The sequence below is a fragment of the Poromitra crassiceps genome, assembly GCF_964638095.1.
Source record: "Poromitra crassiceps genome assembly, chromosome: 11".
NCBI lineage: Eukaryota > Metazoa > Chordata > Actinopteri > Beryciformes > Melamphaidae > Poromitra > Poromitra crassiceps.
Genome location: NC_139643.1, coordinates 51,497,772 through 51,521,901, shown reverse-complemented (window position 1 = coordinate 51,521,901; position 24,130 = coordinate 51,497,772). Strand labels below are relative to the sequence as shown.

Sequence of the window (24,130 nt, the reverse complement as noted above, 5' to 3'; positions counted from 1 at the left end):
AGAGTAGTATCGATAAGTATCAGTATCAATAAGCAGTACTGGTATCGATAAAATCCAAACGATACCCATCCCTATTTACATAATACAATATGTATACGAGGGATCAGCCGAGCAGCATTTTGGTAAACAAACCGCGTCACTGGGTGGCAACGGCAATGGAACCCTATGGAGCCCAAGTGGCACGAGGCTTGTGTGTCTGACTCTGTTTACATTTAAAAAACTGCAACAGTTCACACAACTTTAACACGACATGCATATATTATACATCAAACTCTTGAGCTACTTCTGCTCTCACTCAGAATGTCAAAATATAAGCGATGTGATGTATCGTTTTTGAGATATTAACGTTTGTTTGGCACAACTCATACTATTAACTGCCGCGGGGTTCCACATTTCTGGGTGGCAAGTGACGTCACAATGATTCGTCCTATTATGATGTTGATGTGGAATGTTGATTTATGTTTTTCACTAGCCTGTGACACTGCTACAGGAAGAGGAAGGCATGGAGCTGTCTCAGAGAATAGCCACCGTGCCTGTACCTGCCCCTGACGAGCCGCCACCAGTCAAAAGGAAACGAGGACGACCCCCGAAGAACGCCCCCAAACCACCTCCCGCCCCCACCAAGTCTGGCAGGCCGGCCACCGCCAACCCCACCGCTACTGGTGAGAACACTGACAGCAGGGTTCCCATGGGTCCTCGAAATCCTTGAAAGTTTGTGAATTTGTGAGAAAAAAATTGTCACGATTGTGACTGTCACACTTTCCCTATGTCTCAAGTCCCCTCAGGTTCCTCATGTTTCACTGTCTAGGTCCAGCAGATCTATGTTAGTCTCCAGTCTGTGTCTTGTTTGTAATCACTCAGCTGTTTTCCATGTGTGATCACTTCCCTCTGTGTATTTAGGTTCCTGTTCACCTCTCAGTCTTTGTCTGGTCATCATCAAGTTCACGTGTGTTCTGTCCCTGTTACCTGTCTTTATGTTACCTGTTATTTCATTAAATATACAGTTTTTGGTTTACTCATCATCCGCCTCCTGCTGTTGTCTGCACTTGGGTCCACTCATCACACCATCTACTCACCGTGACAAAAATCAAGGCCTTAGTTTTTGAAAATAGACATAAATAGCCATGGGTCATTGGAAGTGCTTGAATTTATATAAATTAGGTGGTGCAAGAATAGGAATGGAAGTTATTTTGATGTATAGAAAGAAATATGTTTTTTGTTTACTTAACGTTAATTGCAGGGTTTCCACTATCCGGTAATTGCCCTTTTTTTTTTACTGGTAAATCAATGGAGGTCCGACACATTTAAATCTCTCCTTGGCAAACAACACCCTTCAAGGGTGTTGTTTTACTCTGAACACCTGACAATTTTCCTTAATGTGTGTGTGTGTGCATTTCAGCCTTGCCCCCAGATGGCCAGCAGCTCGTGGTCTGTAAAGAAGCCGTCGCTCCTGAGCAGCAGGAGTGGAGCTCCAGTCTGGACCAGCAGGACCCAGAGCCCCCACACATTAAAGAGGAACAGGAGGAACTCTGGACCAGTCAGGGGGGAGAGCAGCTTCAAGATGATGAAGAGAAACCTCAGTCCTCACAGCCTCATCAAAGCCAAACTGAGGAGAACAGAGCAGGAGAGCCTCTAGCCAGCAGCTCAACTGAACAGATGGAAACTGAAGCTGATGAAGAGAACTGTGGCATATCAGAACCAGCCAGGAACTTATATCCAGCTAGTCATTTACAACCAACTAGTGCTGGCAAGACTTCAGACTCTTCTGGACCTGAGCCTGCAGACAGTGATGATGGTGATGATTGGAAGGAGACTAGAGAACCTCAGTCAATTTTAGACTCAGTAAATACCAATGGGATTGCTCAAAGTGATATGGGATCTCATACCGGGGTGACACCCTTAATTTGCTTAGTGTGTGGCAAACGTTTTAGTCGAAAAGAGCATCTGAAGACACACATGAGAATCCACACAGGAGAGAAACCTTTCAGCTGCTCATTTTGTGACCAAAGCTTTACTCAGAAAGGAGACATGAAGACAAATATGAGGATCCACACTGGAGAGAAACCTTTCAGCTGCTCAGTTTGTAACAAAAGTTTTAGTCGTAAAGTAGACTTGAAGAGACACATGAGAATCCACACTGGAGAGGAAACATTTATCTGCTCAATTTGTGGTAAAACATTCAGGGGGAATGCAGGATTAACTTTACACATGATAACTCATACAGGGGGAAAACCTTTCAGCTGCTCAGCTTGTGACAAAAGTTTTAGTGGTAAAGGACACTTGAAGAGACACATGAGAGTCCACACTGGGGAGAAACCCTTTTGCTGCTCCGTTTGTGGTAAAACATTCAGCCGGAGTTCAGACCTGGTTGTACACATGAGAATCCATACAGGCGAAAAACCGTTCACTTGTAGTGTTTGTGGGAGAAGATTTAACTACCGTTCACTCCTCAAAAGCCATATGTGTTGTGGTGAGAAACCATTTAGCTGCACAGTTTGTGGTCAAAAATTCAGCCTTAGTAGAACATTAACGTCACACGTGAGAATCCATACGGAGGAAAAACCTTTCGAATGCACAGTTTGTGGTAAAATATTCGGCCTGAGTGACACATTAAGGTCACACATGAGAGTACACATAGGGAAGAAACAATATATCTGTGCAGTTTGTGGTAAAACGTTCAGTCGGAGTTCTGACCTGGTTATGCACATGAGAATCCATACAGGGGAAAAACCTTTCAGCTGCTCAGTTTGTGAGAAAAGTTTCCGTAGTAAAGGGGAATTGGATAAACACATGAGAGTCCACACAGGGGAGAAACCCTTTAGCTGCTCAGTTTGCGGTAAAACATTTAGGCAGAGTGCCGCATTAACTTTACACATAAGAACTCACACAGGAGAAAGACCTTTCAGCTGCTCAGTTTGTGACAAACGTTTTAGTAGTAAAGGAGACTTGAAGAGACACATGAGAGTCCACATACAGTCCACATAGAGACACATGAGAGTCCACATACAGTCCACATAGGAGAGAAACACATGAGAGTCCACATACAGTCCACATAGGAGAGAAACTGTTTTTTTCTTTTAATAACCACTGGGTCACGTCCTTTGATGTAGTGACCCAGTGGTAATTAAAGGAGAATTCCGTTTTTTTTCACCCTGGAACTTCTTTCTACCCTGACAAGTTTGGTTTTATATTCTTTGATGAAACGATAATTTGTTTTGAACTGTGACCTGAAAACGAGGAAAACAGGGCATGTGAAATGCCTGTATTCATGTCCTGTATATAGATTATTTTCCTACACAGCAGCTCATATGCTTATTATATTATAGAGGCAACAAGAATATGAGCGCTCTATTTACCTCCGCGCCGCTGCCAGCCTGCTCTGTTTGCTGTCTGTCACATAGATAGCAGCTCCCGCCATATCCCCCACTGCTGCTTGTAATCCATATATGACGTCATTCCATACGGGCGGCCATCGAATTCAAATGAATCGTCTATATTCTCAAAAACATAAATGTCAGCAAGGTTTATCATGCTAAGCTACATAACAGCTAACTACAGTCAACCCTGCAAGTCAACCCAGATGTTCTTCTTCTTCTGTTCCACCGTAAAACCAAACAGAAGTTTTTTTTTCTGGATAATTTGTTTTGAATAAGTACTTGCCTAAAAAGTGTGTTTTAGTATGTTTTTTAATGCAATTGTAAATGTTTCCACATGACTTTTATAAAGGCAGAGCTGAGCATTTTCTTTGTTTTTTTACAGTTTTTACATTTGGTTATTTCTTCTATGTTTTTGTATTATTTTTCTTTAGTTATCATATATGTAATATATACACATATATATATATATATATAGTATATATATATATATATATACACACACACACACACACACACACACACACACACACATATGTGTATATATACATATATATGTGTGTGTGTGTGTGTGTGTGTGTGTGTATGCGTGTGTGCACGCGCGCACGCATTGCTTGTGTGTCTTCACTTCGTAACTAGTGTGTAGGGCCCCATTAAAATTGCTTGCACTGGGGCCCCTCATGACTACTGGGGCCCCTCATGACTACCCTACGATACTGCTACGGTTCCAGTCTGTTCAGAAGAATTCTGTGGTCGATGGTGTCAAACACAGCACTTAGAGAAGAACGGATTGATTCCACCACCCAAATGGCATTTGAGTGTCTTTTGCAGTTTCAGTTTACTGACGCCTATGTCGTTACCACAGTAACCCATGCAGATAGGTTGGTGCTGTCTGGACACACAGATCCGACGTGAACACTTGCCCAAATCAGATTTGTGGCAGTGTGGACACACTCTCAAATCAGATTTGTGGCAGTGTGGACACACTCCCAAATCAGATTTGGGAAACTAATCAAAAATCTGACTTGAGAATCAAATCAGATTTGCCTGCAGTCTGAACATGGCCTTAGTGCCTGCTCATGTTGCCACATGACTTGCAGTCAAATAGCCGGTGCATTTGAGAAGTGTTTCATTTGATGGGTCTAAAATAAGGAGCCTGCTCTTCTACCTGCTCTATTTGTAAAGCACCTTGCGATAGCTCTTGGTATGATTTGGCGCTATATAAATCAAATTGATCGATTGATTGAATGATTGATGGAAAGGAAGAGATTTAATGATCTTCTTCTTTACCTTTCAATTCATCCAGTGTGTTTGTTGCTGTGTGTGACAAAGTCTCGAATGAGCCGAGGAGACCTTGCAGGAGACCACCTCAACAGCTGATCGCCCAATGTGGAGGGGGAGGCTGCCGGTCTTCCTAAGGTCCACGATCATCTCCTTTGTTTCATCATCAATCATCTCTGTGAATTCACCAACTCAACGAGGGAACAAATGCATCCCTGCTTCATCGAAACATTCCCATTATGTTAGCCTCGCAGGAGTTAGGCTGCAGTATCTGAAGTCTAACAATAAGATGAATCGATTTTCTAAACCAGGGGTAGAAAAGGTCATCAAGTTCAAGTTCAAGTAGTTTATTAATGTCCCAAAGGGCAAATTGGATTATAGCAGGCATAGAGGCTTGAAACATAAAAACATAGTGCAAGTGCAATACCATACGTACAATGACATAAATAAACAGGATATAACAACATTTAGACATAAGATGAGCCAATATAAAAGAGCATACGTCTAGTGCGGCCGATAAAATAAAATAAAACGACACTAATAACTTAAAATCGGGATGAGCCAGCGGCTGATACGGCTGATAAAACAGTATAAAAACAAATTAAAAAACATAAGAAGAGCTAAGAACATAAAAGAGCCGACTGCTGGTACAGCAGATTGATGAAACGTTAATTCCTCAGTCATTTTTTCCTTCCTCCAGCAGCATTCACTGCTCGGATGGAGGAAGGGACAAAGGAATATTTGTACCAGTTTTTGGTGGTCCGTGGGACACACAAGCGAAGGCCGGATGGCAGCAGATGCATAGATGACAGGATTTAGACAGGAGTTAAAATACAATAGCCAGCCCCCAACACTGATGATTAAGTCAGTCTGCTGGCCTGCAAGACACATACAGTCAAATGGAAAGGTACACATTAGAAAACACAACTATGACAACATCCAAGAGTCCTGGCTGCTTTCATTTCAGATTTCTTAGCAGTTAACGTCACTGGATGCTGGAGTGCGACAGTCACAATGTGGGATCGCATGGAAGGAGCCTGAGACACAGCTACCACAAATACTCTCATATACAGAACTAAAATGACAGTAATGTGAGCAATAACGTTCACAACAAAGTCAACAGGTCCCGTCGTGGTGTAGTTAAGAACAACCACACACTCTCCAACGCAGGATGTATAGCTGCCTGGTTGTGTCAGGTGATCTTTTAGAAACAGACCAGCACAAAAACCAGAGCAGAACCAACTCAGGCAAACACAGATTTGAACTCTTGTATTAGTGACTTTGGTGGGGTAACGCAGAGGGTCACAAATAGCCACATAGCGGTCAACTGATATGAGCACCATTGCTCCTAGTGAGGCACCACCGCAGACGGTGAAACCCACAAAGTTACCTACAGCACACATGACGTCCCCCAGAAACGAGCAAGACTCCAACAGGATGATTTCAGCCAGCATCAGGAAGCCCACATAGAGGTCTGACACAGCCAGGGAGAGGAGCAGGACGTTGGTGAGGGTGTGGAGCTACCTGCAGTGGGAGAATATTGTCTTCAATAGTATCTTGGCTGCTGAAAAAGTATTAATTGCAGGAGTATGAGTAACAGAATTGTATCCTACTTTTAAATTGGCTTTTTTTGGAGTAATTTTCTGGACTAGTACTTTTACTTGTACTTGAGTTAATTTTGACTAAAGTAACAGTACTTGTTCTTGAGTAGGATTTGTCACTACCCTTCCCACCTCTCAGAATCAAGATAAAAACTTAACAACAACTGTTTTTAGTAATTATACTGTAACACTGGAGGAAATGTTTGATCAGAATTCATTTTTAAATCCTCACCGGCAGCAGGATGTGAATTACAACTCTTAAGGGAATCTGCTTATACCGCTATATCTGTGACTATTCACAATTTGTCTGATATTCAGTATTTATTTTGATTTGGATTAAATCTTTGTTTAACCTACTCAATGTGTTCTCACATGATGAAGCACTCACTGCGATGGGAGAGGACGTAATTCAGTAGATGGAGTCTCCGAAGCTACAAAAATCAACAAAGTAATAATTTAACTTGAAATGAAGCGTAAAGAAACAAAACATGAGAGATTAGTGATCGATTAGTAATGCCTGGTCTTCTTCCATGTTCTTTATAAGTACACATCATGCACGAAACAGATCCAAATAGTACACATAATTACAGAATGGCAAAAAACAATCAAAGGAAAACTCACTGCGAGCAGGTTTGAAGCCTGAAATACAGACAAGATGTTACATTATTACTCAATGACAGGTTACAAAATTATGTTACATGACATGTGAATCACTAGACATGTGGGTGTGTGTGTATATATACCGGTATATGTATATATATACCAGTATATATGTCTGCTAAATCCTATATTAGAGGATCATAATGTCTTTCTGAGGAGGAGAAAACTCTTGGTCCCTCACCGTTATGGTTCTTTCTCCAGATGCAGAATGCAGCGCCACAGATGGCCAGTAGGAGGAGCAGTCCTACAGCCACGCCCACTCCAATGATAAGAGTAGTATTGCTCCCTGAAGGAGAACATGGAACCAAAACAGAGCGTTCACACTTTGTCACGTGACACTGGATGGATCACATGATGTCTATTTGTTCCACTTTAGTATTTTAAGTAGAGAGAGGAGGTCATGTGACTCAGACAAACTAGAGACACACCTCATGTGTTTTAGTGAAGCGACCAGCATGTTTGGTTGTCTTCAATATTCTCATGGAGTTAAAAAGTGTCTGGTTGCTAAATGATGGTATGTAAACAAGACTGAGCTCAAATGTACCTCCAAGGAGGAAGCAACTATGTGGGAACAGCATCCAGTGCATAGAAACTAGACTGCATGAGAAAACATAGGCTGAACTAAATAATCTGATGACAAGTTTAAATGAATGTGTCCATTTGGATATAAAACTGCTATACAAACCATCTCCTAACAATATCTCATTTATAAAGAAGCAAAGAATAAAAAATATAAATCAAGATGAGCAGAAACCAACTGAACCTGATGACAGAAACTAACATGACAACAAAATCACAACAATGTGAGAAAAAGGCTCCATTACAGAAGAACAGAAACAAAACACATGAATGACAAGTCAGGTGTCAGAAGTCAAGTCAATGTGTCTCTCCTCCTCCATCAGCTGTGATCCCAGTCTTACCTGGGTTGTTGGTCTTGATCACTGCTGGGTCCAGTTTGGTGATGATGTCCTCCTCGACACCAGCGAGCTGAAACACACACTCGTACTTCCCCCAGTCTTCAGCTTTGACTGATGAAACGTTCAGCCGAACGCTCGTCTGGAAGGTTCCATCGTGGTTGGGGAGGATCTCTCCCTTATCCTGAAGGTCCTGAAGCTCCTCTCCATCTCTGGTCCAGAACAACATGACTCTGTCCGGGTGGAATCCTGTAGCATGGCAGGTGACTGGAGAGGAGGGAGACTTCTGGAGGAGAGAGATCGAGGGAAGAACTGGAGAGAGAGAGAAGGGGAGAGAGAGAGAGAGAGAGAGAAAGAGAGAGAGAGAGAGAGAAGGGAAGAGAGAGAGAGAGAGGGAGAGAGAGAGAGAAGGGAAGAGAGAGAGAGAGAAGTGAGAGGAAAAAATAAAAGAAGCTTGGTAGAAGAAGGGAGGGATGGAGGGAGGGAGAGAAAAAATGTGTGAGAGAGAGAGAGAGAGAGAGAGAGAGAGGGGGGGGGGGCAGAAAGACAAAAAAACAGTGTGTGTGTGTGTGTGTGTGTGTGTGTGTGTGTGTGTGTGTGTGTCTCTGTGTGTGTGTGTGTGTGTGTGTGTGTGTGTGTGTGTGTGTGTGTGTGTGTGTGTGTGTGTGTGTGTGTGTGTGTGTGTGTGCTGGTTCATATTCACTGTCATGTTTCTGTACATTAGAAACAGAAGAGACAGATGAACATTGTTGTGTTGATGAAACTACATCAGGTCATGTGACTCTACCTGTTCTCTGCAGAGAGCTCTTCCCATAGAACACAAACTTCTTCAGCCAATCAATGCACACTGTGGTGAAGTAGTGCTTCTGCCATGCTAACAGAGCTTTGTTATTATCCAGTCTGTGTTTGGTGATGACAGCCTGTTGTACTGGAGCGATCCATGTCAGTGTCTTCAGGTCAAATACTATGAAGTCTTCTCCATCATAACCATACTGTTGATATCCATTAACTTCTCCTGTCTCATCATCCCATTCACAGCCAGACATCACCTGGAACATGTGGACACCTGAGAGAGAGAGAGAGAGAGAGAGAGAGAGAGAGAGAGAGAGAGAGAGAGAGCGAGAGAGAGAGAGAGAGAGAGTGAGAGAGAGAGAGACAGAGATAGACGGTGAGTGAGAGAGAGAGGGGGGGGAGGGAGAGAGGGGGAAGGGGGAGAGAGAGAGAGAGACAGAGAGAGAGAGAGAGAGAGAGAGAGAGAGAGAGCGAGAGTGAGAGAGAGAGAGACAGAGATAGACGGTGAGTGAGAGAGAGAGGGGGGGGGGGGAGAGAGGGGGAAGGGGGAGAGAGAGAGAGAGAGAGAGAGAGAGAGAGAGAGAGAGAGAGAGAGAGAGAGAGAGAGAGAGAGAGAGAGAGAGAGAGAGAGAGAGGTTGATCTCTCATGTTTAGCACAGAGACACACTGATCCACAGACACCAACACAGAGGATCTCCACCTCCTGCTGTTACTGGCTGGATGGAAGGTGCTCACAGCCAAACATCATGTGGACAGTGTGGACGTCTCAGAGAGAGACAGAGAGACAGAGACTGCTGTCCAACAGAGAGACATCCTATCACAGTCACTGTGCTCTCTTTACCACAGAGAGAGAGAGAGAGAGAGAGAGAGAGATCCTAACACAGTCACTATGCTCTCTTTACCACAGAGAGAGAGAGAGAGAGAGAGAGAGAGAGATCCTAACACAGTCACTATGCTCTCTTTACCACAGAGAGAGAGAGAGAGAGAGAGAGAGAGACATCCTAACAGTCACTATGCTCTCTTTACCACAGAGAGAGAGAGAGAGAGAGATCCTAACACAGTCACTATGCTCTCTTTACCACAGAGAGAGAGATCCTAACAGTCACTATGCTCTCTTTACCACAGAGAGAGAGATCCTAACAGTCACTATGCTCTCTTTACCACAGAGAGAGAGAGAGAGAGATCCTAACACAGTCACTATGCTCTCTTTACCACAGAGAGAGAGAGATCCTAACAGTCACTATGCTCTCTTTACCACAGAGAGAGAGAGATCCTAACAGTCACTATGCTCTCTTTACCACAGAGAGAGAGAGAGATCCTAACAGTCACGATGTTCTCTTTACCACAGAGAGAGAGAGAGAGATCCTAACACAGTCACTATGCTCTCTTTACCACAGAGAGAGAGAGAGAGATCCTAACAGTCACTATGTTCTCTTTACCACAGAGAGAGAGAGATCCTAACACAGTCACTATGCTCTCTTTACCACAGAGAGAGAGAGATCCTAACACAGTCACTATGCTCTCTTTACCACAGAGAGAGAGAGATCCTAACACAGTCACTATGCTCTCTTTACCACAGAGAGAGAGAGATCCTAACACAGTCACTATGTTCTCTTTACCACAGAGAGAGAGAGATCCTAACACAGTCACTATGCTCTCTTTACCACAGAGAGAGAGAGAGATCCTAACACAGTCACTATGCTCTCTTTACCACAGAGAGAGAGAGATCCTAACACAGTCACTATGCTCTCTTTACCACAGAGAGAGAGAGAGATCCTAACACAGTCACTATGCTCTCTTTACCACAGAGAGAGAGAGATCCTAACACAGTCACTATGCTCTCTTTACCACAGAGAGAGAGAGAGATCCTAACACAGTCACTATGCTCTCTTTACCACAGAGAGAGAGAGAGATCCTAACAGTCACGATGTTCTCTTTACCACAGAGAGAGAGAGAGAGATCCTAACACAGTCACTATGCTCTCTTTACCACAGAGAGAGAGAGATCCTAACAGTCACTATGCTCTCTTTACCACAGAGAGAGAGAGAGAGATCCTAACAGTCACTATGTTCTCTTTACCACAGAGAGAGAGAGAGAGATCCTAACAGTCACTATGTTCTCTTTACCACAGAGAGAGAGAGATCCTAACAGTCACTATGCTCTCTTTACCACAGAGAGAGAGAGAGAGATCCTAACAGTCACTATGCTCTCTTTACCACAGAGAGAGAGAGAGAGATCCTAACAGTCACTATGTTCTCTTTACCACAGAGAGAGAGAGATCCTAACACAGTCACTATGCTCTCTTTACCACAGAGAGAGAGAGATCCTAACACAGTCACTATGTTCTCTTTACCACAGAGAGAGAGAGATCCTAACACAGTCACTATGCTCTCTTTACCACAGAGAGAGAGAGATCCTAACACAGTCACTATGCTCTCTTTACCACAGAGAGAGAGAGATCCTAACACAGTCACTATGTTCTCTTTACCACAGAGAGAGAGAGATCCTAACACAGTCACTATGCTCTCTTTACCACAGAGAGAGAGAGAGAGATCCTAACAGTCACTATGTTCTCTTTACCACAGAGAGAGAGAGATCCTAACACAGTCACTATGCTCTCTTTACCACAGAGAGAGAGAGAGATCCTAACAGTCACTATGCTCTCTTTACCACAGAGAGAGAGAGAGATCCTAACACAGTCACTATGCTCTCTTTACCACAGAGAGAGAGAGAGATCCTAACAGTCACTATGCTCTCTTTACAACAGAGAGAGAGAGAGAGATCCTAACACAGTCACTATGTTCTCTTTACCACAGAGAGAGAGAGAGAGATCCTAACAGTCACTATGCTCTCTTTACCACAGAGAGAGAGAGAGAGATCCTAACAGTCACGATGTTCTCTTTACCAGAGAGAGAGAGAGAGAGATCCTAACACAGTCACTATGCTCTCTTTACCACAGAGAGAGAGAGAGAGATCCTAACACAGTCACTATGCTCTCTTTACCAGAGAGAGAGAGAGAGAGATCCTAACACAGTCACTATGCTCTCTTTACCACAGAGAGAGAGAGAGAGATCCTAACACAGTCACTATGCTCTCTTTACCAGAGAGAGAGAGAGAGAGATCCTAACACAGTCACTATGCTCTCTTTACCACAGAGAGAGAGAGAGAGATCCTAACACAGTCACTATGCTCTCTTTACCACAGAGAGAGAGAGAGAGATCCTAACACAGTCACTATGCTCTCTTTACCACAGAGAGAGAGAGAGAGATGCTAACAGTCACTATGCTCTCTTTACCAGAGAGAGAGAGAGAGAGATCCTAACACAGTCACTATGTTCTCTTTACCACAGAGAGAGAGAGAGAGAGAGAGAGAGAGAGAGAGAGAGATCCTAACAGTCACGATGTTCTCTTTACCACAGAGAGAGAGAGAGAGAGAGAGAGAGAGAGAGAGAGAGATCCTAACAGTCACTATGTTCTCTTTACCACAGAGAGAGAGAGAGAGAGAGAGAGAGAGAGAGAGATCCTAACAGTCACTATGCTCTCTTTACCACAGAGAGAGAGAGAGAGAGAGAGAGAGAGAGAGATCCTAACAGTCACTATGCTCTCTTTACCAGAGAGAGAGAGAGAGAGAGAGAGAGAGAGAGATCCTAACAGTCACTATGCTCTCTTTACCACAGAGAGAGAGAGAGAGAGAGAGAGAGAGAGAGAGAGATCCTAACAGTCACTATGCTCTCTTTACCAGAGAGAGAGAGAGAGAGAGAGAGAGAGAGATCCTAACAGTCACTATGCTCTCTTTACCACAGAGAGAGAGAGAGAGAGAGAGAGAGAGAGAGAGAGATCCTAACAGTCACTATGCTCTCTTTACCACAGAGAGAGAGAGAGAGAGAGAGAGATCCTAACAGTCACTATGCTCTCTTTACCACAGAGAGAGAGAGAGAGAGAGAGAGAGAGAGAGAGAGATCCTAACAGTCACTATGCTCTCTTTACCAGAGAGAGAGAGAGAGAGATCCTAACACAGTCACTATGTTCTCTTTACCACAGAGAGAGAGAGATCCTAACACAGTCACTATGTTCTCTTTACCACAGAGAGAGAGAGATCCTAACAGTCACTATCCTCTCTTTACCACAGAGAGAGAGAGATCCTAACAGTCACTATGCTCTCTTTACCACAGAGAGAGAGAGATCCTAACACAGTCACTATGTTCTCTTTACCACAGAGAGAGAGAGATCCTAACACAGTCACTATGCTCTCTTTACCACAGAGAGAGAGAGATCCTAACAGTCACTATCCTCTCTTTACCACAGAGAGAGAGAGATCCTAACACAGTCACTATGTTCTCTTTACCACAGAGAGAGAGAGATCCTAACACAGTCACTATGCTCTCTTTACCACAGAGAGAGAGAGATCCTAACACAGTCACTATGCTCTCTTTACCACAGAGAGAGAGAGATCCTAACACAGTCACTATGCTCTCTTTACCACAGAGAGAGAGAGAGAGATCCTAACAGTCACTATGTTCTCTTTACCACAGAGAGAGAGAGATCCTAACACAGTCACTATGCTCTCTTTACCACAGAGAGAGAGAGAGAGATCCTAACAGTCACTATGCTCTCTTTACCACAGAGAGAGAGAGATCCTAACACAGTCACTATGCTCTCTTTACCACAGAGAGAGAGAGATCCTAACACAGTTACTATGCTCTCTTTACCACAGAGAGAGAGAGAGATCCTAACACAGTCACTATGCTCTCTTTACCACAGAGAGAGAGAGATCCTAACACAGTCACTATGCTCTCTTTACCACAGAGAGAGACAGAGATCCTAACAGTCACTATGTTCTCTTTACCACAGAGAGAGAGAGATCCTAACACAGTCACTATGCTCTCTTTACCACAGAGAGAGAGAGAGATCCTAACAGTCACTATGCTCTCTTTACCACACAGAGAGAGAGATCCTAACAGTCACTATGTTCTCTTTACCACAGAGAGAGAGAGATCCTAACAGTCACTATGTTCTCTTTACCACAGAGAGAGAGAGAGAGATCCTAACAGTCACTATGTTCTCTTTACCACAGAGAGAGAGAGATCCTAACACAGTCACTATGCTCTCTTTACCACAGAGAGAGACAGAGATCCTAACAGTCACTATGTTCTCTTTACCACAGAGAGAGAGAGATCCTAACACAGTCACTATGCTCTCTTTACCACAGAGAGAGAGAGAGATCCTAACAGTCACTATGCTCTCTTTACCACACAGAGAGAGAGATCCTAACAGTCACTATGTTCTCTTTACCACAGAGAGAGAGAGATCCTAACAGTCACTATGTTCTCTTTACAACAGAGAGAGAGAGAGAGATCCTAACACAGTCACTATGCTCTCTTTACCACAGAGAGAGAGAGAGAGATCCTAACAGTCACTATGTTCTCTTTACCACAGAGAGAGAGAGATCCTAACACAGTCACTATGCTCTCTTTACCACAGAGAGAGAGAGACATCCTAACAGTCACTATGCTCTCTTTACCACAGAGAGAGAGAGACATCCTAACAGTCACTATGCTCTCTTTACCACAGAGAGAGAGAGAGAGATCCTAACAGTCACTATGTTCTCTTTACCACAGAGAGAGAGAGATCCTAACAGTCACTATGCTCTCTTTACCACAGAGAGAGAGAGAGATCCTAACAGTCACTATGCTCTCTTTACAACAGAGAGAGAGAGATCCTAACAGTCACTATGCTCTCTTTACCACAGAGAGAGAGAGAGAGATCCTAACAGTCACTATGTTCTCTTTACCACAGAGAGAGAGAGATCCTAACACAGTCACTATGCTCTCTTTACCACAGAGAGAGAGACATCCTAACAGTCACTATGCTCTCTTTACCACAGAGAGAGAGAGAGATCCTAACAGTCACTATGTTCTCTTTACCACAGAGAGAGAGAGAGAGATGCTAACAGTCACTATGCTCTCTTTACCACAGAGAGAGAGAGACATCCTAACAGTCACTATGCTCTCTTTACCACAGAGAGAGAGAGAGACATCCTAACACAGTCACTATGCTCTCTTTACCACAGAGAGAGAGAGATCCTAACAGTCACTATGCTCTCTTTACAACAGAGAGAGAGAGAGAGATCCTAACACAGTCACTATGCTCTCTTTACCACAGAGAGAGAGAGAGAGATCCTAACAGTCACTATGTTCTCTTTACCACAGAGAGAGAGAGATCCTAACACAGTCACTATGCTCTCTTTACCACAGAGAGAGAGAGACATCCTAACAGTCACTATGCTCTCTTTACCACAGAGAGAGAGAGAGAGATCCTAACACAGTCACTATGCTCTCTTTACCACAGAGAGAGAGAGAGATCCTAACAGTCACTATGCTCTCTTTACAACAGAGAGAGAGAGAGAGATCCTAACACAGTCACTATGCTCTCTTTACCACAGAGAGAGAGAGAGAGATCCTAACAGTCACTATGTTCTCTTTACCACAGAGAGAGAGAGATCCTAACACAGTCACTATGCTCTCTTTACCACAGAGAGAGAGACATCCTAACAGTCACTATGCTCTCTTTACCACAGAGAGAGAGAGAGATCCTAACAGTCACTATGTTCTCTTTACCACAGAGAGAGAGAGAGAGATGCTAACAGTCACTATGCTCTCTTTACCACAGAGAGAGAGAGAGATCCTAACAGTCACTATGCTCTCTTTACCACAGAGAGAGAGAGAGATCCTAACAGTCACTATGCTCTCTTTACCACAGAGAGAGAGAGATCCTAACACAGTCACTATGCTCTCTTTACCACAGAGAGAGAGAGAGATCCTAACACAGTCACTATGCTCTCTTTACCACAGAGAGAGAGAGATCCTAACACAGTCACTATGCTCTCTTTACCACAGAGAGAGAGAGAGATCCTAACAGTCACTATGCTCTCTTTACCACAGAGAGAGAGAGAGAGATCCTAACAGTCACTATCCTCTCTTTACCACAGAGAGAGAGACATCCTAACAGTCACTATCCTCTCTTTACCACAGAGAGAGAGAGAGAGAGAGAGAGAGAGAGAGAGATCCTAACAGTCACTATGCTCTCTTTACCACAGAGAGAGAGAGAGAGAGAGAGAGAGAGAGAGAGAGAGATCCTAACAGTCACTATGCTCTCTTTCCCACAGAGACACACACACACACACACACACACACACACACACACACACACACACACACACACACACACACACACACACACACACACACACTGTCCTGAGGCTGTTCTAGAAGCTTCCACTGAAGGTGTCACTGAGTTTCAGTCTAGACAGTTACTAGTCTGTGTTTTTAAAATGATCACTAATGATATTCAACATGACATTTAAATATGTGATCGTGATTTGCATTGAAATAACCTTAATCCTCTGGCAAGTAGCCTATAAATCCTGTGAGTGTGTGTGTGTGTGTGTGTGTGTGTGTGTGTGTGTGAGTGTGTGTGTGTGTGTGTGTGTGTGTGTGTGTGTGTGTGTGTGTGTGTGTGTGTGTGTGTGTGTGCGTGCGTGCGCGTGCGTGCGTGCGTGTCTGTCTGTCTGTCTGTCTGTCTGTCTGTCTGTCTGTCTGTCTGTCTGTTACTTTACAACAAACCAGGATGAAAAACATTGTGAAACAAACAAACCTCCAGTTTGGTTGAAGCGCTGCTTTGCGATGTCAATGCTGACTTTGTGGACCTGATGGTTTCCCACACAGATCCCAGTTTCTCTCTCCCAGTACTGTGGATCATCTGCTGTAGCGTTGATCATCCAGTCCTGTTTGGGCACGAGTCTCTTGGTGTTGCTGTCACAGTGAGTTATCTGAACTTCATCAACCATCCCAACAGACACAAACTCTGGGAAGTTTGGGACTCCAGAGGATGCAGTCTCGAAATACTTCAGGGAGTGAATCACTGTGGGACAAACAGTTAAAGTGAGGAACTCAAGTTTATGAAGTACAGGCACATTTTTTAATTCATTCTTATACTAACAATGTATGATCGCTTGTTAATTCCCTGAGCTCAACAGAGAATTGCAATGACTGTTTAATGAATATGGGACAATAAATAAATAAATAAATAAATAAATAAATAAATAAATAAATAAATACATAAATAAATAAATAAATAAATAAATAAATAAATAAATAAATTAACAAATTAAATACATAAATAAATAGTGTGTCTTCAGGAAACTAATATTTTCATATTTATCTCTTCTTACTGTTTAATTGATCCTGTCTGTCTGTAAACTTGTAACATCTTTGTATGTTTTTCTGTACTCAGAGCAAATGAGAGCTTTTGCTCTCAAGAGATTTGCAACAAATAATAATAAAGACACGCACAGCACACACACACACACACACACACACACACACACACACACACACACACACACACACACACACACACACACACACACACACACACAATCGGTATATGTGGTACGTCTTGTGGTGAGTCAGACCATGAGATACTCGCGCGCCAGCCGTTTAACATTTTGTGGGCGTTCCCAGACATGCGGACTGTTTCTATAATAAAGATTAAATCAAAACGTAGTCTTCACCTTAACGTAGCTATAATTGAACAAAGCCAGATGTGATGATAACGCAGTTTATTAATCTGATCAGCCTACAGACTCTAAAGCTGCTGTGAAGAATGCAGACATACCTGAATAAGTAGCCTACGTGAATCAATCTGCAGTTATAACTATATGCTACATAAAGGAGATATTTTAAATGTCATCTTACCTGGAGATGCAACGTGACAGAAGAGGAGCAACAATATCAACACCTTCATCTTGTTTTGATCAAGAAGTCAACAGACTCCAGCTGAAACTTTCCCTCTGCGCAGATCGTCTCCTCTGTCTGAGATCTCACAAACCTCTGAAACCTCACAGTCACAACGGGGCGGGACAAGAGACATTCTGACCAATGGGAATTCAGGAAAGACTGTTAGTCACGGGTTACTAGGTAGAGTTGAAGATTATAGGTTTTAAGTGAAACTAAACTCCGGTACAGTGACAGAGCCTATAGCTGCTTACAAAGAGAGCAACAGTATAAAAAGTATTAATTTCTAGATAAATAATAGGCTATAAGCAACAGATTTTCCCTACTATGATTAGAATGATTGATTGTATAGCTTTCAGTGTTGTTTTATCAGAGGTTTAACTTGTTTCAAAGCTAAAATGTTGGACTTGTTGTTTGATTGAGGTGAAATCAGAAGGTGTTCTGTTCTGGGCCTGGCTTTCACTTTGACATGGCTCCTGTTCCAAACACACTGCATCTGTTACAAGAAGGCCTTTAACACTGGACTATAGACTCTGAGTTCAAACAGCAAAACACACACTTTTCCTCAGTGGCTTTGAAACAAGTGATCCACCAGTTGAGAAGGGAAAATGGAGGGGGAAGAGACAGCCCGCAGCATTACATTACATTACATTACATTACATTACATTACATTACGTCATTTGGCAGACGCTTTTATCCAAAGCGACTTACAATAACACATTTTTGTCAGCAATAGAGCAATCAACTATGGAGCACAGTCTATGACCACTACAACCCCAGCGCGGGTTGAGAGTGCGATAGAAAAGTTGAAAAGGCGATGCTGCTGCTGCTGCCCCCTGCTGCTTTCCTGGGTAACAAAAACACGTGTAGCCTACTAGTGGGACATTTGATGTAAAAAAGGTAAACTGGCCAAAAAACCCACTAATATCCACAAATTAGTGGCATTTTCTTCAGTCTAAAAGTTGCCAAGCCGGTTCGTTTAGCCTGCAAGTGAGGTGGGTTTTTACATGACGGCTCTGCAAGCCATGGTGATATAAATGGCAGTGTTCCCACGCATTCTTTTCTTTTCCGACCCTCCTTCTCCTCCTATTGATTTGTCGCTCCTTTTCCAGCGCAAGTCAGTGATTCAGTGATTCCCACAGGCTGACATTCGACTTTCTTCACAGTGAATTACTTTACATTTTGACGGAATATGCCGAGAAGAAAAGCATCTCTCATGCACGAGTGCACCCCACACAGCCCAGGCGCATATAGACTGTGTCAACAGTGTATAGAAGTGATAATGTCACCAGTGATTTCACTCTAGCACTTGATTAAGATGTAATTAGTGATGTCACTCGAGCATATTGTGATGTCATCAGTGATTATGTCACCAGATGATGTCATTATTGTTCGAGTGACATCACTGATGAGTTCATCACTGATGACCGCACTGATGACATCACAATTGCTCGAGTGAGATGACATCATTACCGATGACATACAACTTTTAAACCACCACCTCAGAGACTCGGTGCTGCCCTGTGCTTTTATCCTGCAGAGGACACTTATGACATGGCTGAGCTGCACATTATCGGTCAGATAGTCGGGGCCAGTGGCTTCCCCCAGAGCAGCTTATTTTGCAAATGGGGCGTTCATACAGGAGGTGGATGGAGGCTACTCTCTGGCCTGAAGGAGGGTCAGACCCAGGTGGATCTCCCCCAGACTGGAGATACGGCCTAATGGAGCCATCCCATTGATCTGCACTATACGACCAAAGGCCTCCAAGGTTGGCCCAAGCTTCATCTGCAGGTCTGGCACCAGGACTCTTTTGGACGTTGCCAGCTGTATGGCTACGGGTATTGTCATGTCCCGTCCAGCCCTGGACCCCACCACGTGCGCTGCGTGACCTGGAGGCCGCTTGGCTCTTGGCAAGAGCAGTTGGTCCAAATCTTTGTTGGCGGTGGGCCCCAGCTCCGCACACCGGACCTGATTTACAGCGGGAACGACAGATACAGACTGCAAACTGAAGCCATGGGCACTGTGGAGCTGGAGCGGGGCATCATCATGAGGCACTTTGACAAATATGGCGTTGAGTGTTAAACAGGGAGCACTAAACTGTCATCTCCTGCATCTTGCTTTTATAACCTGTTTTCTGTGAGTCAGTTGTGAGTGAAAATTGATTGATTGATTGCTTATTGATTGGATATCAATCAATCAAATTTCACTCACATAGTGTCACAGTGATTATGTAACATACAGATACTGTATAGCCCACCTGGGCACACCACTAGGCACAATTGCTTTCAGGAAAACTGAATTGACAGAATACATTTAAATGCACGTCTTTGTCCATCTGCAGAGTTTGGGTGGTCCGGTTTATCCTCCATCCCTCCATCTTGCCAATTACAATCCTTTGCACATTAAACTGAGACCACTGATGTTTTTAAAGCAACTGACAGTAGCAGGCTGGTAGCAGGGCACTGCCAAGGTGGCCTTAGGGATCTCAGGGCATTACGGCCAGAAGGAGGAGCAATGGAGGCCATACCCTCCGTGTAATTCCCACCCTGGTAGGTATAGCTTTCAGCTCGGTGTTAACCGGCTACCAAAGTGACATCCGCCTTAAGGTTTGACGTGTTGCATTCTGAGATACTTTTCTGCTGATAAAGTTGTTGTTTTTGCACCATTCTGTGTACATTTTTGAGACTGTTGTGAGATCAGCAGTTTCAGAAGGGTTGGTGCCAGAGCTAATACTGGGTAGGTATCAGCTTTCAGCTCGGTGTTAACCGGCTACCAAAGTGACAGACGTGTTGCATTCTGAGATACTTTTCTGCTGACCAAAGTTGTTTTTGCAACATTCTGTGTAAATTCTTGAGACTGTTGTGAGATCAGCAGTTTCAGAAGGGTTGCACCAACAACCATGCCGTGCCGTGGTCAAAGTCGCTTATGAGTTGCGTGTTAGTTTGTTCAGCCATACTAACCACACGCAATGCCAGCATTGGTAAAATAGCTGTTGAATTCAACAATTTGATCAGAGGGAAATAAATGATAAACAATAAACATATTGCATGCAGGTGTAATCACACCTCAATTAGGTCAACAACAGACATTTGATGTTAAATTCAACAAACCGGAGCTCTGAAATTAAACCCACCACGTCTCTTGCCCAGGACAAAAATGATAAAAACAATTTTTTTTGAGGGAATGTAATAATTTTATCTATCACATTCGCTATTTCTGTTGCTCCTTCCCCCAACCCCCCAATATATATATATATTTTTTCTGAACAGTACACAAACAAAACACACAAACAGGCTCGGACAGAGAAAACAAAAAACAACAACAGAAACATCAACATTCAATATTACCATGTCGTGCTACAAGCTGCTTAAGGTGCTTATGTGCTCATAAGAGATATGGGGCTCTATCTTCCCAAAAGCGCTAATTTAGCGTTTGTGCTCGCTTAACGGCGTGCACAATGCAGATTGGGGGCGGACACAAGCGCATGCCTGTGATAACTGTACTGGGCATTGGCTGCCACAAGCCAAAGCAGGTGTTTCAGCGCTAAAATGTGGGATAGATGGCGTTACCCTATCGTCAGCAGCGCGCAATTACTTTGCGCTAACAGCTTTGAAAACGACCTCTTACGTGCAAATACCTCTCTGCGCTGGGCGCTCTGCACGGAGATTACGGCTGCGCTCCCAGCGCAGAGAGGTATTTGCGGAGTGGAAAGTGGAATTCCTTTTGGATATGTCATTAACTCATTCACCGCCAATGACGTCTTTGACGTGTTATCAGAAATAGCCCTCCCCGCCAATGACGTGTTTGACGTGTTTTTGTTTTTATGAGTGCAGCGCATAGTTGAAACACTTACCCAGCCTGTGACATAGTTTCGGGTCCCTAACCTCAAACTCAAGCCGACAGCACGTTATCAAACACATACCGCAGCTGTTGTTTGAAATTAGGAAGAAGGTGGAAAGGAAACGCGCTTCCTTGTTGCAGAGGAGAAACGCCATTGAAATGCCCCCTCGCCGCGCTGCAGAGCTGATCGACTTGCTTCAGAGCAGCGGACATCGAAACCGCAGTAGTCAAACCCGTGACCAACATGATCGATCCTGGTCCCTGGACCCCGTTCCTATGTGCCAGCCCGAAAGAGACGAGACGGAGTCACAACTGTGTGGAGGAGGAGAAGCTGTTCGAGGAGGAGAAGCTGTTCGAGGAGGAGAAGCTGTTCTCCTCCTCCACACAGCCTCGCCACATAAATGGCTTTCACACAGAGGGCTGCGTGCCCTCCAGTGTTGCTCCTGGCCAATCCCAGCGCCACAGGGCGTGGTTATTGCTTATCCTAAGTGGGGTTAGAAATCTAAAAGGGGGATCGTGTGTGTGTGTGTGTGTGTGTGTGTGTGTGTGTGTGTGTCTGTCTGTCTGTCTGTCTGTCTGTCTGTCTGTCTGTGTGTCTGTCTGTACACTCACTCACACTGAGCAAACTGTATTGTTGAATGTAAAAAAAGCACTTCATATATATATATATATATATATATATATATATATATATATATATATATATATATATATTTTTTTTTTTTGTCATTTGTGTCATAATGAATAATATTTACATGTCTGATGTCAATACAGTTCAAAATAAAAGAATTGAGAGCGAGTTCTGCCTGATATTGTGTGCTGTGTACATAAATGCCATTTTCTGCAATTTCTTTTCTTACAGAGACTTTTTGGGTGAAAACAGGGTGTATATAAATGGCTATAAGTAGAGTACAGAACATGCTAAAAGCTCACTTATTTTTTCCTGGTGAACCCAGAGACGTACATCTTCATTTTGAGGTATTGCAAATCACTCTGGTGCTAATAGATAATTTACTGTGGGTCTTGAAAGATGACCAACAATTATGAAAATCTTTGGCCTGTGCTAAATATTGGCAGTCCTAAACTGGCGGTGAATGAGTTAAGCACAGCCTTGCCACGCCAAGACATCAAATTATGCTGCTAAAATTGGGTATTAGCAGATCATTCAGTGAGGCAATCACTAACTCACTGAGAAAATTTTATCACATTGCAAAGAGGGAAATTAATTGAGAAAACTTGTTGGACAATGGACATAGGCTATTTACCTTCATAACCCGAAGGGTCGTTGGCACCACAGACGATCTGTCAATAAGCTCCCTCTGTCCTCGCACGACTCTATTATGCATGGAGGGAATTACAGCATATTGCATGCCTTGGCGAGGCAACCGTTTGTGCAGGCATTTTGGGGCGCAGGTGATTTTGGCATAGCTCCCTTAGATATAGATAGATAATAAATGTGCACATTATTGAAGTATTTACAGACACTTTTAGAGACACTGTGAGGGAATAAATTAATTACTGTAACACATTTTTAACTGGAAATACTGTATGAAACTGGAATGGAATCTTGATCGATGAATCTTGATCGATGAGAAACTCACCTGGAAAACCCACATCAGTCATGTCTGTATGAAAGTTACAAAATCCCTGGGGATTATTAGAAGGATTTGTGGTCTTCTGAATTTCACTTGTCTTCTAACACTGTACTACAGTTTAATATTTCCATACCTGTAATATTATATACTGTAATATTGTATGGGCCAGTACTTTCCCCACCTATCTTCACAAAAATGTTCTGCTGCAGAACGTTTTGTTAGATTGGCATCTTTCTCTAAGCCATGTGCTCCAACCGCACCACTCTTTTCAAAATGTAATTTACTGTCCATTTTTGATATTAACATTTTTCAACTGTATCTTTAGTTTTTAAAGGGAAGTACATGGGTACTGACTTGCCAGAAACTTCTAAAAAAATCTTCATTTGTAACTCTTGTTCACTCTTATTCAACTAGACAAACTTCACCTATACCAATGTATCATACACCTATCATACACATGGCTTTTCTTATCACTGCTATGCTGATGACACCCAGCTTTTCCTTTCCTTCCCCCCATCTGACACTCATATCGAGGCTCGCATCTCTGCATGCCTCAAAGACATTGGCGACTGGATGTCTGCCCACCACCTCAAGCTCAACCTTGGTAAGACCGAGCTACTCTTCCTCCCAGGAAAAGACTGCCCTCTCGCAGATCTCTCCATCTCCATTGACAACACCACTGTACTTCCCTCCCAAACAGCTAAGAACCTTGGGGTGATCCTGGACAACCAGCTGTCTTGCTCTGCCAACATAGCTGCTACAGCGCGCTCCTGTAGGTTCTCTCTCTACAACATCCGCAAAATCCGTCCCTTTCTCACAAGAGAAGCGACTCAACTCCTGGTCCAGTCTCTTGTCTCCTCCCGCCTGGACTACTGCAACGTGCTCCTGGCCGGCCTACCTGCCACCGACATCCGACCGCTTCAGCTCATTCAGAACGCTGCAGCCCGTCTGATATTCAACCAACCCAAATTCTCTCACGTCACTCCCCTCTTCCAGGAGCTCCACTGGCTTCCCATCTCGGCCCGCATCAAATTCAAGACACTGGTACTGGCCTACAGGGCAGTACACCAGTCAGCTCCCCGGTACCTGCAATCCATGGTCAGGTTCCAAACCTCTCACCGCTCCCTTCGCTCCTCCACCAGTGCAGGTCGCCTCGACCCTCCTTCGCTACAGGGGCTCAAAAGTCGCTCATCCCGATCTCGACTCTTCTCGTCCCTGGCACCTCAATGGTGGAACGAGCTTCCACCTTCGGTCAGGACTGCTGAATCACTGCCGATCT

General features: G+C 43.7%; 2 protein-coding genes and 1 pseudogene across 5 annotated transcripts; 2 read left to right on the top strand and 1 right to left on the bottom strand.

Annotated features, from left to right (window-relative positions):
- Nucleotides 1–502: 502 nt before the first annotated feature.
- LOC310785103 (uncharacterized protein) lies at nucleotides 503–3,670 on the top strand (the record flags this gene model as incomplete). Its single annotated transcript, XM_083646089.1, has 2 exons — nucleotides 503–662; nucleotides 1,400–3,670. The coding sequence occupies 2 exons, from the start codon at nucleotides 503–505 to the stop codon at nucleotides 2,983–2,985; spliced, it is 1,746 nt and encodes a 581-aa protein (XP_083502215.1). The 3' UTR covers nucleotides 2,986–3,670.
- A 2,309-nt stretch (nucleotides 3,671–5,979) lies between these two features.
- LOC310785764 (class I histocompatibility antigen, F10 alpha chain-like) lies at nucleotides 5,980–17,489 on the bottom strand. 3 transcript variants are annotated; one of them, XM_083646898.1, is made up of 8 exons: nucleotides 17,378–17,489; nucleotides 16,275–16,541; nucleotides 8,618–8,896; nucleotides 7,837–8,142; nucleotides 7,098–7,202; nucleotides 6,878–6,895; nucleotides 6,614–6,687; nucleotides 6,037–6,179 (listed from the first exon to the last, which is right to left on the bottom strand). In XM_083646898.1, exons 1-7 carry the CDS (start codon nucleotides 17,424–17,426, stop codon nucleotides 6,641–6,643), a joined length of 1,071 nt encoding a protein of 356 aa, XP_083503024.1. In that variant the 5' UTR covers nucleotides 17,427–17,489; the 3' UTR covers nucleotides 6,037–6,179; nucleotides 6,614–6,640. The 3 variants fall into 3 exon arrangements, with proteins under 3 accessions (XP_083503023.1, XP_083503025.1, XP_083503024.1); XM_083646897.1 differs by lacking the exon at nucleotides 6,614–6,687 and having other exon boundaries at nucleotides 5,980–6,179; XM_083646899.1 differs by lacking the exons at nucleotides 6,614–6,687; nucleotides 8,618–8,896 and having other exon boundaries at nucleotides 5,980–6,179.
- Nucleotides 17,490–18,970: 1,481 nt separating this feature from the next.
- On the top strand, nucleotides 18,971–19,498 carry LOC310784595 (B9 domain-containing protein 2 pseudogene; annotated as a pseudogene). Its single transcript has one exon. The product of its transcript is annotated as a B9 domain-containing protein 2 pseudogene (transcript).
- Nucleotides 19,499–24,130: the final 4,632 nt, after the last annotated feature.

What these genes read in the sequence shown, in the direction of transcription:
- LOC310785764 (XM_083646897.1), bottom strand. Translation starts at nt 17,426, where the DNA reads ATGAAGGTGTTGATATTGTTGCTCCTCTTCTGTCACGTTGCATCTCCA. An exon ending in GCGCTTCAACCAAACTGGAG is followed by an intron (nt 8,897 to 16,274) that starts GTTTGTTTGTTT and finishes TCTCTCTCTCAG; the next exon opens with GTGTCCACATGTTCCAGGTG. An exon ending in GATCAAGACCAACAACCCAG is followed by an intron (nt 7,203 to 7,836) that starts GTAAGACTGGGA and finishes GTTCTCCTTCAG; the next exon opens with GGAGCAATACTACTCTTATC.